The sequence below is a fragment of the Equus quagga genome, chromosome 11 (assembly GCF_021613505.1).
Source record: "Equus quagga isolate Etosha38 chromosome 11, UCLA_HA_Equagga_1.0, whole genome shotgun sequence".
NCBI lineage: Eukaryota > Metazoa > Chordata > Mammalia > Perissodactyla > Equidae > Equus > Equus quagga.
Window position 1 is genome coordinate 81627009 of NC_060277.1, and position 18718 is coordinate 81645726.

At 34.2% G+C, this 18718-nt stretch overlaps 1 protein-coding gene across 10 annotated transcripts in view; it reads left to right on the forward strand.

Moving 5' to 3' along the window:
* The window catches only part of BCAS3 (BCAS3 microtubule associated cell migration factor), a 570105-nt gene that overhangs the window by 141121 nt on the left and 410266 nt on the right, over nt 1–18718 (forward strand). For all 10 annotated transcript variants that reach the window (XR_006890461.1, XM_046674305.1, XM_046674308.1 and 7 more), the window contains exons 9-10: nt 2004–2080; nt 16698–16774. Coding sequence is in view for 9 of the 10 variants with exons in the window: in XM_046674305.1 (XP_046530261.1) it covers nt 2004–2080; nt 16698–16774 (154 nt within the window). In the remaining variant the exon portion in view is untranslated. The remainder of the gene's footprint in view (nt 1–2003; nt 2081–16697; nt 16775–18718) is intronic.

Sequence of the window (18718 nt, forward strand, 5' to 3'; positions counted from 1 at the left end):
TGTGCTGTCATAAAGTAGATTCCAAAGAGAAACTTGAACACGTTTGAAAAGGGAGATAAGTACAAATAGATTTTTGGGTCACAATTTACTTATATTACAAATACATGAATATACTAGAAAATAGAAAAACAGAATCAAGTTAAATTTTTTGGAAAGTTTTTCTTGTATTATTTTTTCAAACTGTTAAAAGGGCTGTGAAGCACAAAATTGTTTTTTTCTTCAACTCTGCACTTGTTCCAAGTACTGTGTTTCTGGATAATGCTCTTGAAAATACAGTTAGGATTTACTTTTCTTACAGCAAATATTTTTGTCTTTCTGTCTTTTAATTTTGGCCATGAAATAATGAAAATATTTAACATTCTAATAGATAGAAATTACCTTGAAAATTAAGAGAGTTTATTTTTTCATAGTCATTTGGTGTCCTCATCACAAGTAATTAATGATTATGAAACTTGTGAGTAGGAATAAAAGCAGATAGAAGAGTGATTTATGAATATGAAATATCATCAATGAAAAGTGGAAATGAAGTTCTCTGGATATTTGTTTGAGGTAGCAAAGGTTCATATTTTACGTGAATTTTTTTAAAAGGAAAACTATATGAAGATATGTTCCAACAAAAGATCTGTTGATTTGGATACATTATGTAATTTTTTTTGGAATTGATTTTCCAATTAGAAATTATATGAGTTCAAATGTGGCGAATGCTAGAGGAAAAACTATCGTGTAGATTTCAAGATGCTGTGTAGACTTTATAAGATATCAAGCCTGATTCACGAGGTCTTTGTCTGGTTAATTTTGCATTTGTTTTTGCAAATCAGATGTATGGCATAGTCTTTTGAACTTATCAATATTCATGATAAATTAAACTTTCCTTGTGGAAATCATTTTGTTACTGTGTTTTGGGGAGGGACTGCTGGATTATATCTTTTTCATCTCTGATTTGTCTTTTCTGCATTTGCTCTCATTTGGGTTTGTCACCTTGTTATTATGGATTCCCTCAGCCCTTTAACCTGGGTCTGATGATTGGTTGGTTTCTTCTGTTAAGTGCCACGATGGAATCATTTATTATGTGTTGTCAGCAGTGTTAAGGATTTTGTTCTGCATCAGTAAATGAACAAGATTAATAAAGCATGCATGTTAAATACAACATTTTTTTCCTTATGCATCATTAACATCTGTTACTCAGATTTACCTTCCCCAAATTTTGAAAAATATACTGAGTATGTTAAATATTTAACAACAATTATAATCTTTTATTTGGTTCTTTAAAATAACTTTGAAATTTGGTATTTATATTAATGTCCTACAAGGAGCAGTACTCTAAAATATAGTTTATAAAATAGCTTCATTTCAGATGTGTTTTAGGAATTTTGATTTTGAAAAAATTATAACTAAATTATTTTCCTAATTATGTATAAATCTTGGGTTCTGGGAGAAATATAGTTTATACAGATTCTGATTAAATTTTAATATATTGAGTCAATCAGAAAAGACTCATTTACACTGAATAATAGATATCTGAGTTTTCTTTCTTCCCTTTATTTTTTGCTCGTCTTGGGAAATTCAGCAATCATTTTAAATGACAGGTTACGTAAATCCATTTTATGTTTAATTCCATGACTTTGAGCCAGCACTGGAAAAACACTTTTAGTAAATAGCCAGCACTTTATTGATCTCATACATTCTTAATGAAGATAGATTTATTTGATTTATAATGAATGAAAATAAAATTTTATTTAGAGGAAAATGACTTTTTGAGGTGTAATTTGTTCTCCTGTCACTTTTCTCACTGTATCATTTCTATCTTGATTATATTGAGGATTTTGTTACATTTTTACATTTTAAGTGGCAGATATTTCTAGTCTAAATGTTATAAAAAATGTTTAATTTTTTAAATTGCATTGGTAGATACTTGTTTAAATCTAGATGATTTAACTTATTTATGGTTCAATTTGTAGAATTTCATGTTCACATTTTCTTTTATTTTTTCCCTCTAATTTTAGGATCCTCGTCGTTGTGTTACAGGAGAAAATTGCTGCCTTTGATAGCTGTACTTTCACAAAAAAGTTTTTTGTGACAAGTATGTACCAACTTGATTTGTTTCCTGTCATATGCATATGAGTTTATACTATTTACTTGATAGAATCAGGAAACTAATTGTAATCCTAGCATCAGCATGTCATGGGTATTCAGTTATTAGGATAGTCCTGTGTTTCTGGGGATGTCGTATTTAGTACTATAATTTTATGGTATGTATTTTCAACCCGCAACACATTTTCTTCATATTGTTGAGCAAGCTTTGTACTATATTGCGTAAGTTTCTCCTTATTTATCCTCCTTGAGTAGTTGTAGTTAATGTAGGTTCATGTAGCTATGTTATACTTTCAAAGCAGTTGTTAAATTACTTAATTAACATAACATACTTGAGAAAGTAACTGGATTATCGTACATGAGGGATTTGAAACTCAATGAAATGTCTCAGTCTCTCTCCTCCTCTCCCTCCTTCTTTCTACCACCTCTCACAACTTCTACTACGGCCCAGAAGTGCAGAAATAAGCATAGAATGGATACACACACAAAGAGAAAGAAAGAGATTGATGTGGTTTTTTTTTTAAGCAATTGACTCATGCACTTGTGGGACCTGGCAAGTCCAAGATTAGTAGGGCAGCCCAGATGGATAGAAATTACAGCAGGAGTTGAGTCTGAAGGAAGTCTGCAGTTAGAATTTGTTTTTTTTTCCACTACAGTCTAGTAAAACAATAATTCCCACTCTTGTCTTATGTTTTAGCTTTGTCAACTCACCATCCAAACTATAGCTAATTTACCAGAGAGTCTGATATGTATATGCTACAGAAATAGTTCTCTTGGCACAGATCTCAGTTTTATTATGACTAGGGAATCCCAATCATATTGCTGCATCTTCTGAAATATTACACCTATTTTCACACTTATTCATTAGATGTTTACCTAATATCTACCATGTATTAAGCACTGGGTAGTTGACATTATTCCTTTCTGTAAGAGCTCATATTCTTGATATAATTAATACATTAGAGTCTATACATAATTGTATATATTATATACTATGTTTTACACTATATGTAACAATATGATAATTAATTATAACACATATTTATCATTTTGTAGACTGTGAAGAATACAACTCATCTCCTTGAGCTTGTAATCATTTCATCAGAGATCACAAAGATAATAACAGAGATCCTGTTTCATTGAGTTATTTTTTGTTTTATCACAAAGCCTAATGTACACCATTTACAGATTTACATTAGTATCTCCAGCACCTAGGACGTTGGCTGGCGCAGTGTAGCTCTTGTTAACTATTTCTTGAACGAATGAATACGTGAACCCAATTATCAGTCATTTATTTTGTGCTGATCAGAAATTTATTGATACTTTAATAATTAATAAATGTACATAAGTACAATACATGTCTTATTGTTATATCTCTATGTTAAATAAATTAAAAGTTTTGGGGGAGCATGTATTCGTTAATAATATCTTCATTCACAAGTGTAGTATATACATAATATGGGAAGCTTTGGATATTGCATGGCCTGTTTTAGTATAATTATTCTTTGTTCTTATCCAGGTCTTATGCATTAATATATTATATTATATTTGTATTACTTATAATTAAAACAACTAGAGAAAAAAGCCTATCTAAGGAACCATGTATGAATCTATCCATTTCTTCCAAGTATGTGGGTTACAGAGGAGTGAATCAACAGAGGATGAATATTGCAGCCAGATTCAGATGCTGCGTTTTCCTGAGCATTTGTCTTTACCTCTTATCAGTAGTCTTCTGCTGTTCATCATTAATCAAAGATATGTGTCTTGGCTTCTGCAAAGGCAGACATCTCTGTTATGGCTTTATTTTAATGTTACACTTAGAGCCTGTTTTTCTTGGTAGCTTCTTTCACTTTTTAAAATCTCGTCAGGAGCATACAGCCACCTTTTCTTTTCTTTTTAAAAAATAAAGGTAGCTTGTGCTGCCTCAACTGAGTGTTAAATTGGGAAAAAAATCCTAAATCATTATTTGTTGAGACAGTTTATTTAAATGGCAATGTGTGTTTTGAAATTTAAACCTCATTTAAACATTAGACTCTACTGGACAGTACATGTTGACAGTAATATTACATTTGCCAATAGGTGTCAGTTTCTTTCTGTGTAATAAATGCTAGCGTATACATTCAGTTGCCACAGTGATTAATGAGAAGTTAATAAATATAAGTAAGTTAATAATGGAGATATTATCTTACAGAGCTTATTTATGTTGTAGTTTTTTTAGTGCATAAGTAAAAAATATAGATTTTCAATAATGAATTTAATATTCAGTATAGAATTTTAAAACAAAAATTAAACCTTATTATAGAAGAGCAGTTTAAAATTAGATTTGTGTATTAAACTTATAGTTAGATTTGAAGAACATAGGCTTTGTAATAATTTTGATAAATTAGAACTGAGAATAGACTTTTCACAGTACTCTGTTTTATTAGACAAATGGGAAAAATTATATATAATAATAGTAATTTTTCAGCTTAGTTGGTCTAATAAAATTTTGCATAGAATGGTGTAGATGTAGGCTGTATCTTTAATTATATGCCTCTACATGAGTGAAATCCGTTACTACTAATTTGAGTTTCTGTCATTTAAGTAGCAGGTGATAGAAATGTATTTGTTTCAAATAAGGACCTACATATAAGAAGAACTTTTTTAAAAGACCTATTGTACTGTAGGCTATAAATACAATTTATTTTAAAATAGCTTTGATTTTGTACATTGATGATATTTGCAGCTTTTCTGGAGGAGTATTTTGCAGTAGAATAATTTGTTTGTGGAATGTCCTAACTTGGATCAACTTACAGATTTTTCTGTCTGACACTAAAAAAAGTAAATATGTAAAGCTTTTGAATAAATTTGCAGAATCAATATAGAAACGGGCACATTTTCAAAGAAATCAATTAAATTTCATATTTTTCTGGGATTTTATAATAACTTCTCAATGTAACCATTTATAGTGAAAATACCTTTAAGCTGAAGAGGGAATAGAGTATCCTTTCTTCCTAGTTTTCATTCTTACTTTAAATTATGAAGTTCTGGATGAAAGAAGGTGAATTTTTAGTCACCTTAAAATGGAATTCTGCTTATTTGATAAATCGTGGTTATTTAGTAGTATAGCTAAAATATTGTATTTTGTTAAATTAGTAATTCCACAGAAATACCATTTCATCTCCTATTAATGTCATTTTCTAAAAAAGTTTTCTTTTGGGAAATATGTACCATTATTTGAAGAAAGTTGTATAACAAACCACCGTGTACTTATCATCTAGTTTCAACAATCATCAACTCATGCACAATCTTTTTCATTTATACCTTTCCCCAATTATTTTGAAGCGTATTCCAGACATTATATAATTTAATCTGTGCATACTCTATTTTCTGTATCTAAATGATATGAACTTACAAAATCATGTTTTATGTATTACCAAATGATCATATAATTTATCTTCTAAACTGAAGTCTTTTGATTTGAATAAATGCCATACTTGGTTTAACTCTGGTCCACAAGTGTAAACTAGAAAAGTCCTGGGCCAACAGGGCCATTTTGTACATTTCTTATCAACTGAACTCCCAAAGTTTTTGGCATATGAAAACTTTCTTCATTAAAGTCTAATGTCCTTGCTGAATCTTTATTTTTGTAACTCATTTTCATGCTGCTTATGCTACATTTACTTTGAACTACTCACTTTTCTCAGTTCTTTGCAGGTGCTTTGTTGCCTTGTTCTCCTGCCTGAAATAGCCTTTTCACTAAGTCCTCTTTCCCCACAGTGTCTTAACCCTACATCTTTCTAGGCCCAGTGTAGACACTAGTTCTTATATGAAATATTTCCTGACCCCCTTAGCGTAAAGCAGCCTCTGCTTTTCTAAATTCCCAAAGATATCGATTCCCAAAGTCTGTCTGCAAAACACTAGACATTCAACATGCTGTGCAAATCAGGATGCCCTGGTCAAATATACTTAGGAAATGCAGCCTTCTATTGGAGAATGGCCGTGGTGATTAGCATTTTAATCTGTTTAAATTTATTTACTACATTTTTATATTTCCCAGATTGATTTGATTACAGACCTCTTTTGTTACCCAACACCCTCTGGGAAGGCTTTTATAACATGAAATTTCTGCCTCTGTTAAGATACTTATTTTCTGTCTCATTGTATGCATTTTCTGTCTACTTGTTCTATCTTTACCACTAGACAGTAATCTCTTTGAGATCAAAGTTATTCAGCTTTATTTGGATTAAGGAAGTAAGGTCCATCACCACGGAAGATATAATATATCCATTATGTTTTAGCTAACTTAAAAATATCACTGATGTTTATTTTTGCTTCTTAAAGTCATAAAACTCAGTTTACTAAAGATGAAAACATTTATCACGACTATATTCTGGTTTCAAAGCATCAGTGGTACTTTTCCAGCTTGTTTAGTTAGCCATAATGCTTGAGAATGTAGTGCAGTTCTGTCAAAAGTTATTAGTTGAGAAAGAAAATTATTCATATAGGATCAGTACTGATCTCCAGGGGAAGTGATATAGGCCTGAGCTGGAAATTGACAAGTAAGTGTGTGGTGGATATTTAAAGGAATGAATATATGTATGCATGTATGAGTGAAGTTTCTCTCTTACGTATCATGTTGGAGTAAATCCAGAAACTTTCTAAAGTGAATTTATATGAAAATTATATCTTTCTTGTCATCGGCTCTTGCGTCTCTCTCTCCAGTATCTGGAGTATTGTTTACTCTTTTGGAGTAGGGCTTCTATTTTATGAGCCTTTAGCAAGCATGAAATAGCAATTAAGTTTAATAAAAATGAATGGGAGGCTGAGTTATTGCTCTTTCTTAATGCCTTTGTTCTTTGTTTCTTAGTTAATATCCTTTTGGGACATTTTTGCCATGTAGTTTTAACTGCTCCCCTCTGCTCTACTGGACCCACTGAATAGTCAAAACCAGTATTATTAAAGTATTAGTCTCTCTTGTATTCTCTGAATTGTTCATGATAGGAAGATGATATCTGGAAGAACAGTTGTTCTGGTATTATGGTCAGGTACTGTGTAAGTGGCATGCAGCTTATAAGTAAGTCCTGGTCAACTGGCTTGAGGCCCCCAGTAGTGAATTTTCAGTAATTCCTGACCCATTAGGATTATCACTTGTTCTCTCAGAGTAGTGTTTGTAAAATGGCACTCATGGTTTGGGGATGCCATACAGTCTATTTAGTGTGGATTTCATTAAATCTGGAATGTATGTTACTTAAAATATTGAAAAATAGAGTAGTACAGTCATGCGTCACTTACCAATGGGGATACATTCTGAGACATACGACATTAGGCGATTTCGTCTTTGTGCGAGCATCATACAGTGTACTAAAGGAGAACAAAATTTACACCTGAAAATGTGTCTCTTTAATATGAGGATTATTTCAGCCTGATTTTTTTTTTTAAAGATTTTATTTTTTTCCTTTTTCTCCCCAAAGCCCCCGGGTACATAGTTGTATATTCTTAGTTGTGGGTCCTTGTAGTTGTGGCATGTGGGATACCGCCTCAGCGTGGTTTGATGAGCAGTGCCATGTCCACGCCCAGGATTCGAACTGACGAAACACTGAGCCTCCTGCAGCGGAGCGTGCGAACTTAACCACTCTACCACGGGGCCTGCCCCCTAGCCTGATTACTTTTAAGAACCAAAAGATTCAGAAAGTTTTTCTTGTTACCACCTCCTTAACTGCCTAAAGGAATTCAGGTTAAAAAAACCTATCTCAGGAAGCAAGCCATCACCTTAGCATAACACAAACTAGGTGGTAGGCAGGGAGGAACCTGGAAAAGCCTATGTTTGGGGCTCACTTCTGTGTTCTTGGTGTTTCTGTATGGCCAAACACTTGTTTTCCAAATGTTTGCTTCTTGTCACCCACCTGTGAATTGCCTTCATTCCCTTTGAAGTCCCTGACTCTCCCCACCCCCAATATCTTCATTTGTCTTTAGCTGAGGAGGGTATTTAAGGTGAGAGCTGCAGCCATTTTGGTGAGTTACTTGGTTTTTCTGGATTTCTCCCTTGCATACACGTTATTAAACTTTTGTTTGTTTTCTTCTGTTTATTTGTCTCATGTCACTTTAATTCTTAGACCAGCCAGAACCTGGAAGGGTAGAGGGAAATTTCTTTCTCCCCTCCAGTACTTACACAAACCCAGATGGTACAGCCTGCTACACACCTAGGCTATATGGTACTAATCTTATGGGACCATCATTGTATATCCAGTCCATTGTCGGCTGAAAAGTCTTTATGTGGCACATGACCGTGTGAAGGTACAGCTGTCATTTGTAGAGATAAATGATGGAAATAAGTGTAATAAACTGTGTATTAAAACCCAGTGATATCTTTTGAGGACGGATGTTTAGCATAGTTGTCAGAAGGCAGGACAGTGCATAACCTTGGGAGGACAGGTCTGGAAGCGGTGTGAGAGGGAGCTTTAGGGATTCTGTAATGCTCTGCTTTTTGTTTTGGATGCTGCTTATATATACGTGTTTGTTTAACTTGTTGATTTGGGTACTTCTATATGTATGTTATATTTAAATACATAGTTTACATTAAAAAAGAGTTCAGAAGAGCTGGCCTTGTGGTGCAGTCAAGTTCGGCATGTTCTGCTTTGGTGGCCTGGGTTTGTGGCTTTGGATCCCGGGCACGGACTTATACCACTTGTCAGCCACTCTGTTGTGGCAACCAACATATAAAGTAGAAGAAGATTGGCACCGATGTTAGCTCAGGGCCAATCTTGCTCAGCCAAAGAAAAAAGTTCAGAAAGCATCAACACCACCAAAAGTTTGTGATTTCTTTCCTCATACTCTGAATACTGTTTATTGTGACATTTCACAACAAGTCTGCCCTACCCCTTCATCTGTGAATGCCCTGACCAATAGTGGTAATATAACTCATTTCATACTTCCGTTAAGTGTTTCATTCTTAGTTACATTTTATTTTACTCAGTTTGAAAACCCTAGAGACCAGATTTATGCAAGTGATGTTAGGTTGGTAAGATTGATGATATTTGGCAGACATTTGTATGAAGAAATTTAGGTTCTTTTCTTTGAAATACAACTTCATTTAAAGTAGTTTATATCAACATTTCAAACAAAATTTAACATGAGCTAATATTAAAAATCAAGGAAAAATTGGAGCCATTTCCTAACTTGAAAGAAGCTTACTTTAATCTCTACATCTTCCCCACCGTTCCTTTACATAGACTGAAACTTTTGGCAGGTGGAAAGAGGCATGGTATAGATTATATTTGTTTCCCTGAATTTGGGTTATTCCATGCATATAAGCCAGTTTTGCCTGGGACACTGAAAAGGTGCAGAATATAGTGATTGGAAGACAGGGGAGCGAGTGGGCATGCTGAGAATAACATTTGTGGTAGTCCATTTGCCGTGCCACATAGTTTTTCTCCATTGATTGGTTTCTACTTCTTAAAGAACAAGCACCAAATCTTGTGTAAAATGACAAATTCTCCACTTAATGAGGATATTGTTTTGATTATGCAAGCATTTTATAATACAATTGTGAGTGCCTTAGTTATGTATGAATACAATGATGGGGCTGTAAAATAAGTAGAGACAGCTGTGTCCATCAGAGAAAGCATCATGGGAATTTGTGCCAAAGGGTGGACAGATCAGGTAAAGAGAGCTGATAGAGAACTAGAAAGGGAATGCAGCCAATATGATGAGAAAGGAGACACCTTTGTATTTGGCTGTACAGAAAAGGTGCCCTTGAGCAGCTGTCTGATGTGGAAATCTAAAACCCAGGTATGGTTAGGAAAACAAAAGACACAGACTGATAGATGTCATTAGCAGTCATTTCCCATGTGCTTAAATTAAAAGGTAGATATGAAGTCCCCAGAGAGACCAAAGGATTGCACAGTAAGGAACTCTTTCCATTGGCCTCTCGTTTGCACTTTGAGAAGGAAAATTTATTCCTTACAATCCTAATGTTATTTTTCAGTGTTAATATGTGTGTTCGTCATTTATGTTAATGATGAATAACAAATGTAGGAAATGAATTTAAAGAATTTTTAAATTCAAAATTATTTTTAATTTTGGAAAGAGGACCTTTCCTTTTTATGTTTAGGAGCAAATTTGTAACATTTATAAAAAGAAGGGATTGGCAGGTTAATGCGAGATCTAAGCTAAGTTCAAGCTAAAAGTCAAATCTATCCCTGTTCTTTTGGGTCCTCATCCATATGTGATGCAATCTGCCACCAGGATGTTTTCACAGCCCAGGCAGGTGCCCAGTACATGGTGGGCATTCAGTGAATATGTGTGCAGTGAACTAAATTGTGACTTTCCTATGCTCTGCTCATAATTCCTACTCATTGAGTCTTACAACGGCAGTGCTCTTAAATTCATAATATGTTTCATATACATGAAAAATAAAGCAAAAATTAATCAGAAGTTTTCAATTCAAAGCTCATGGAACCTTAAGAGTGTCATTAATCAGCTGTTAGATGGTCAAATAAATATCTGAAGTGGCATTTAATATTTTATGTGCTTGTATGTCTTTCTGGAGAGGGTGTTCGTAGATTTTTCTGGACTTCATACATACAAGTCTTTTGTGACTGGTGGTTTTCTCTGAACATGGATGTAATCACATTGCATGTTGTAGGATCTATCAGGGTTTTTGTTTTTGTATTTTTTTTTCTTTTTTAATGACAGTTTTTTTTAGAGGAGTTTTAGGCACAGCAAAATAGAGCAGAAGATACAGAGATTTCCCATGTATCTCCATCCCCACACATGCATAGTCTCCCCCATTATCAACGTTACTCACGAGAGTGGTGCATTTGTTACAGTGGATGTACCTACATTAACATGTCGTTATCACTCAGAGTCTGTAGTTTACCTGTGGGTTCACTCTAGGTGTTACACATTCTGTGGGTTTGGATAAATGTCTAATGCCATATATCCATCATTGTAATATCACACAGAGTATTTTCACTGCCCTAAAAACTTCTGTACTCTGTCTATTCATCTCTGCCCTCCCTGTTCCCCTTAGTAACCACTGATCTTTTTATTATCTCCATAGTTTTGCATTTCTTAAAAGGTCATATAGTTTGAATCATGCAGTATGCAGCCTCCTCAGATTGTCTTCTTTCATTTAGTAATATGCATTCAAGTTTCCTCCGTGTCACTACCCAACTTCAAGATTTGCTATAAAGCTACTGTAATCAAGACAGTATGGTACTGGCAAAAGAACAGAGAAATAGATCAATGGAACAGAATAGAGAGCCGAGAAGTAGATCTTTGAGAAAGCAGCAAAGATAGTACAATGGAGCAAAGATATTCTCTTCAACAAATGGTGCTGAAACGACTGGACATTCACATGCAAAACACTGAATCTAGACAGAAACCATACATCCTTTGCAAAAATTAACTCGAAATTGATTTCAAATCTAAATGTAATACACAAAAGTATAAAATTTGTAGAATATAATGTGGGAAAAAACCTAGATAACCTTGGGTATGGTGATGACTTTTTAGATACAACACCAAAGGCAGAATTTATGAAAGAAACAATTGATAAGGTGGACTTCATTAAAATTGAAAACGTCGGGGGCCGGGCCTGGTGGCACAGCAGTTAAGTTCACATGTTCCACTTCTGCGGCCTGAGGTTTGCCACTTTGGATCCCGGGTGCGGACATGGCACCACTTGGCAAGCCGTGCTGTGTCAGGCGTCCCACATATAAAAAAGTACAGGAAGATGGTCACGGATGTTAAGTCAGGGCTGGTCTTCCTCAGCAAAAAGAGGGAGGATTGGCAGCAGATGTTAGCTCAGGGCTAATCTTACTCAAAAAAAATTAAAAATTAAAAATTAAAAAAATTAAAATCTTCTGCTCTGTAAAAGACAATGTCAAGAGAATGGGAAGACAAGCCACAGACTTGGAGAAAATGTTTGTAAAAGGCACATGTAATAAAGCACTGTTATCCAAAATATACAAAGAACTCTTAAAACTCAACAAGAAGAAAGCAGACAACCTGATTAAAAAATGGGCCAAAGACCTTAATAGATACCTCACCAAAAAAGATGTACAGATAGCAAATAAAATGAAAAGATACTCCACGTCGTGTGTCATCAGAGAAATTCAAATTCAAACAACAGTGAGATACCACCATACACCTGTTAGACTGGTCAAAATCCAGAACACTGACAACACCAAATGCTGGCAAAGATGTGTGGAGCAATAGGAACCCTCATACATTGCTGGTGGGAATGCAAAACTGTACAGCCACTTTGGAGAACAGTTTGGTAGTTTTTTACAAAAATAGGTATATGCTTATCATATGATCTAGCAATCACACTCCTTGGTATTTACCCAAAGGAATTGAAAACTTATATCTCCTTTGAAAACCCTCACACAGGTGTTCATAGCAGTTTTATTTCTATTGCCAAAACGTGGAAGCAACCAAGATGTTCGTGAGTTGGTGAATGGATAAATAAACTGTGGTATATCCAGACAATGGTTATTATATTCTTTATTTCTTTTTATTGCTGAGTAATATTCCATTGTATGGATAATCCCACATTTTTTCTATTCATCAGGTGCTGGACATTTAGTTTGTTTCCATTTTGGTGCTATTATGAATAATGCTTTCATGAATGAAAGATTTTTATGATGATATATATTTTCAGTTCTCTTAGATATAGAATTCGTGTGGAAATATGTTTTCATTTCTCTTGTGGACGTACCTGGGAGTCTAATTGCTGGGTCACATGGTAATCATATCCTTAAACTACTTGAAGAGCTGCCAGGCAGAGTGACTGCACCATTTTACATTCCCACCAACAGTGTATGAGGGTTCCAATTTTTCCATGTTATCGTCAATGATTGTTCTTATCTTTCTTTGATTATAGCCATCCTGTTGGTATCTCATGAAGTAGTATCTGATTATAGTTTTGATTTTCTTTTCCCTGATGGCTAATGATGTAGAGAATCTTTTCATGTGCTTATTTGTTGTCTTATAGCTTCTTTGTCAAATTATATATTGTTATTTGTCTTTTCATTATTGAGTTGTAATAGTTTTGTTTATGTTCTAGATACAGGTTAGTTATCGGATATATATTTTGCAAAACTCTCATTCTATGAGTTGTCTTTTCTCTTTCTTGGTGTCTTTTGAAGCACAAAAGTTTTGGTTTTGATGAAGTCCAATTTATCTATTTTTTCTTTTATTACTTGTACTTTTGGTGTCATAAGTATGAAAATACTGCCTAATCTAAGGCTATCAAGATTTACCACTGTGTTTTGCTTCAAGAGGTTAATACTTTTAGCTTTTTCGTTTAAGTTTTGGCTTATTTCAAGTTAACGTTTGTATGCTGTGTGAGGTCAGGGTTTAGTTTCATTCTTTTGCATGTGGATATCCATCTGATCCATCATCACTTGTTGAAAAGACTATTTTTTCTCATTGACTTGTTTTGGTCCCCTTGTTGAAAGTCAGTCGACCTTAAATGCAGACATCTCTTTTTTTTCAAAAAGATCTGAATCTTTTGAGTTGTTCTTACCAAGAAAAATAAGGCAGAATGTTACAGAGTAGTTAAATCCCTTATTTTTCAAAATAAGTTCAGATCACCTCCCACTTAGGACCAACTTTCTGGGAGGATGACATCTAAAATTGCATCCGTTTCACGTAACTTTTAAATTACTTCTTTAGAATGGAAGAATCTTGATTTAGTGTACTTTTCTTGAATTTTACCTGTATTTAAATTTGGAACTCTGAGTTTTTAAATATCCGCTTGTCTTTTACTTTGTCAGAAACATTGTAAACATGTTAGAGTTAGTCCTTGTATTCCAGAGGTTTGAGTTTTTTTCCTTCCCTTGTTTTCAAAGTTTAGCTGGAGGCAATGGTTAATCTTTAAAGGAGTCATGCTTATAGAGCTGGGATAGTGCTGAGTGGCCGATGTTCTGCTCATTCCAGCTGTAAAATGTTTTTTGGAGAGCAGAAAAACAACTTGCTTTCATTCCAATACACTATAATTCTTGAGGTCCACTGAGTTTCTGAAAACATTGACTCAAAAAGTGAAGTGAAGGATTGTAGACTACATTTTTCCATAGTATCCTTTAGTATTTGGAAAGGAGAATATACTTATTAGGGTCTGTTGCAGCAAAATGGTTATCAGAATTAATCGAGAGTTAGATCATGGTGACTTTAAGGTTCAGGAGATTAGCTGCCTCTAATTTAATGCCACATTTCATAGGTATTTATTTCTGTTTTCCAGCTGCTTCCTTTTTTCATGACTTTTTGAAAGGGGGAAGCTTTCTTATAGACCATATTTATACTCATTTCTCTGGCTATGAAAATATCTATGGAATATGTGTATGCACATATATAAAAGTACATTTTTGTATGAATGAGATTAGTTTACTCAATGGGAATCTAATAATGAAATCTGTTATGTAAATACTCCACAATATATTGTTAGAGTGTGTTGCCTTTGTGTTATTTTAGTGGGCCTTTGTCCTATGTATGTATCCATAATAGATGTTCATAATATGCATTCAGTGGATGTAATAATATCACGGTTACCCAGAGGTCAATTTTCCAAAAACCCAAAACATTCCAAACACACCTCTTTAAACCTTGAAATGAACAAAAAGTGTTTTTAAATGATGAGCAAAAAAAAGCTTATATCTTTTCTTTCATATGACATATGGTCTTTCTCTCAGGGTCATTATCTTCTTTATAAGTTCTTTATCTTCTTTCAAAATGAAAACTCAAAGTAGATAGTAGTTGAAGGAGCTGAAGTGAAAACTACTGTATAATGGAACCAACAGCAATGTGTGCTGCTAGTGCTGGTGAACACAGGGACACTAACATTTCAGAGTGATGACCATTGCTACTCAAAAGGCTTTCTGAATTCAAGCAAGCATGTAAATACATTGAAGAAAAATTTCTATTAAAAAAATGGCTTTAAAATGAAATCTAGTTCGTAGCTGAGCACACTATTTTAATATTTGAAAATTTTTCTTGTGTAGATGACTTTTTTGCCAGTGCCTTATAAATCTGCTTTGATTAATTTAGGTGCATTGTTTAAATTATTTAAACATCCTTATTAAGCTATTGTTCAGATATTATTCTAGGCATGGGAGATTCAGCAGTGAACAAAACAGACACAAATCCTTGACCTTACATATTCCTGTAGACAAGAGTGAGGAAGATGAAAACTAAACAAAAAAATAATAAATATATCACAGAACATATAAGTTATTTTTATTTTTGTCAGTGAATGTTGAAGTAGTTAATTATTCTTCTTTTTCTTACTAATAAGTATGCTTTTGAATAAAAGACTATCGTACTTTGATAACTACTCTTCCTAGGATCAATAACATAAACTGGGACTGCCTGCTGGGCAGATGTGCAGTTTATAATTCAGATCATGTTATTTTTTGCTACTATACTTATGTGTTTCGTGTAATGTAGCTTTTTTTTTTTGCCATGAGAAGAAAAAGTTTTTGTTATAAAACTTGTGTGTCTCATGATTGTGTAAATTTAGATTCCAAATCGAGACTGAAACTATTGAATAGATAACCTCAGTTTGATCATCTATGGTACATTTTAGAGAAAAACATTTGTGAAAATATTAACCAGATACTTGTGGAATGATAAACCAGCAGTTCTGTAGGTTAGGCTTTTCGTGCTCTTTGATTCTCCGATCTTCCTTGAGTAGTCCCTTCAAAGCAGTTTTGTGAGACCGTGGAATGTTATTTTGTGTAGTTGACAGATGAGGGTGTTAGACACAGAGACCTTATTGTCATAGCCAGGAGGGGAGCTGAGAGCCTGTAGGATGAAAGACATGAGTTACACTTGACTGAATTGTGTTGTGTCTTGGTTGGTAGAGTTCAGGAAGATGGCATTGGCGTTTCCATGCATGGATGGTTTCCACTAGTGTTAGGAATATTTATTCTTGTTGAAAGGAGAGAACTGCAAAATAATCCTTCCTACTAGTTTGTTATTGGCTGCGCTGAAAGCAAAAAGAATGAAGTTGAGTGCTTAATGTAAATACGTAGGAGTATGTAAATTAGTTCCCCAACATGTTTCCACTGAGGCACGCTTTGTGGATTACTTCTCCTCATTGGCTCCATACTTAAGTACTTGTTTTGTTTTGTTTTGTTTTGTTTTTTCCACTGTAGTATTGTCATTTCCTTTTAGATGTATGTCTTTATCTGTTGCCCTTAAATTCTTGAACCAATTGTGTCCTTTCTCTTTACTCTCTAAACATTGTTCCTTGACTTAGGAAGTTGTAGACTTATGAACTTTAAATGTTTCCTCTTAGCTTCTCTCTTGTTCTAGGAAGAACTGTTTAAAATGCTCAGTTTTTGCTAAAATTGATTACCAGTTCTTCCCAGATTTGTTTCTTATTGGAACAGAGTCAAAACCAAAAGGAAACTGTAGAGGAGACAAAAATGAACCTCATTTAGACTACTAAAATAATGATTTATTTAGCTATTAAAATAATGATTAATATTATGGGAATTTAATATGAGACTTGAAAAAATAAAAACATTTCATTGTTTTGTTTTTATGGCATCAAAATATGATGCACAACAGAAAATTTATTAAGAAACTTCTCAATGTTGCCATTTGAAATTTTTCAGGCTGCTACCCTTGTCCAGGGCCCAACATGAATCCTATTGCTCTGGGGAGCCGCTGGCTTGCTTATGCAGAAAACAAGGTAAGGCATGGCCCATATTTTGATTATTTGCAATGGAGCAAGTGTTGAAGAATTTTCCAAAGTGATTACCAACCAATAATGAATGTTTTACTTACTAGTTTGCTTTGTTTGATTCAGTTTTGGTTTTAATTGGGCACTCAATAATTGTCCTGTCTCCCTTCTTGCATAGAAGCCATATTTGGGCTCAACTGTAATTTTCTAGGCTTAGTTGTTTTTTTTTTTCCTTTTTCTCCCCAAAGCCCCCTGGTACATAGTTTCACATTTTCAGTTGTGAGTCCTTCTAGTTGTGGCATGTGGGATGCCGCCCCAGTGTGGCCTGACAAGTGGTGCCATGTCCGCACCCAGGATCTGAACCGGCGAAACCCTGGGCTGCCAAAGCGGAGCTCGCCAACTCAACCGCTCGGCCACAGGGCTGGCCCCAAGGCTTAGTTTTATATAGAGAGCTTTACTCCATTAATCTTAAAGCACTGCATTGATGTTACCACAGTAGTTTCTGTGGAGCTAGCAATCAGGAGGCAGGAATGACTTCTGTTCTTATTGGTAGATTGGGAACCTGACACATAGAATGATTTAATTGACTTTAACTGTATGCCTGCAACTAAATCTAAACAAGAATTCAGCCATTTGTCTTAATAATTAAATCACAGATGCTCACATTTTGTTGAATTTTCCAGTTATTTATCAATTTCATTTATCTATTAAGGTCATCAGAGTAAATGAACATACTTTGTTTATACACAGAATGTTTTATGTCCAACTCAAATCAGAGGGCAAATTTGAATTTTCAGAAAGTTCAATCTTTTTCATGCCATTTAGTGACCTGTGTGTGAATATAGAATGAAATCTAAAAGACATTACAGACTTCAAAGAACATTTTAGTTTTTTGTTTTATTTTTGCTTGTTTGTATAGTTATTGTATATTGAAAGTAATTTGAAATAATATTTAGTGAAGAGTTCTTAACACAAGTCTGGATATGGTAAGTGCAGTAATTATTTCATTGACACGACAGAGCAAGTAAATCTCTAGCCTCTGAAATTCACAAAATCAAGAAACTACTGAAGAAAGTTATTTTTCTAGGTGAATTCCTTGATGCTTTTTCCAAAATTGTGTCTGCTACAGGTAGATATTTTGTATCTTACTGAATGCCATCTTTATGCTGCATCCTGTTCTTTCTTTTGATTTCTTGATTCTCTTTTCAAACAAGACAAGAGGCATACAAGTCATTGTGGTGACATAATGGTATCTTCTAGTGTTTACATCTGTAATAGATTTCCTTGAGTACTGGGGACATCCAAGGAGAAACTGTATAAATTGTCTCTTGGCTCTTGTAGATGTATTCTCACATGTGGTGAACTACCATTTAGAATTGTAGGTGTGATACAAATAGTTATATATTGTTTTCTAGGAGAAAGCACGCCCATCATAGATGCATAGCCTGGATGTGTGCCGCTTGTCTTGCCTTTGTAGAGATATGTGTCAGTAATATCTAGTGTTACATACAAAGACCAGAAAGTGTTGTGGCATTCACAAAGAGTTTGCTAATCAGATGGTTCTACCATCCTTGGGAAGAAATATTTCCAGATAAATGTCTTTCAATAGTATTTACAGAAGAGCTACTATTTATTAACAGTTTCTGATTGTATTCACTTTTGAGCTGAGTGTGGAATTGCAAAGTTTAATTAAATTTTGAAGTAACAGTCTCTTTAATGAAAATGCTGTTTAATAAAAATTTGAAGCAAGAGGCCAAATATCTTGATTGGGTTTGTTTTTCAATGCCCCTTTTTAATGTACTCTTAACTCAGAAAACTTGCAAGAATCAATATAGTACAAATAGCACGAAGCACACCCATGTACCCTTTGCTCAGATTGACCTCTGAACCACTTCTGAATAAGTAGCATTAGCCCTAAATAGTTAAGTTATCAGCCAATTTGATATTGATAAA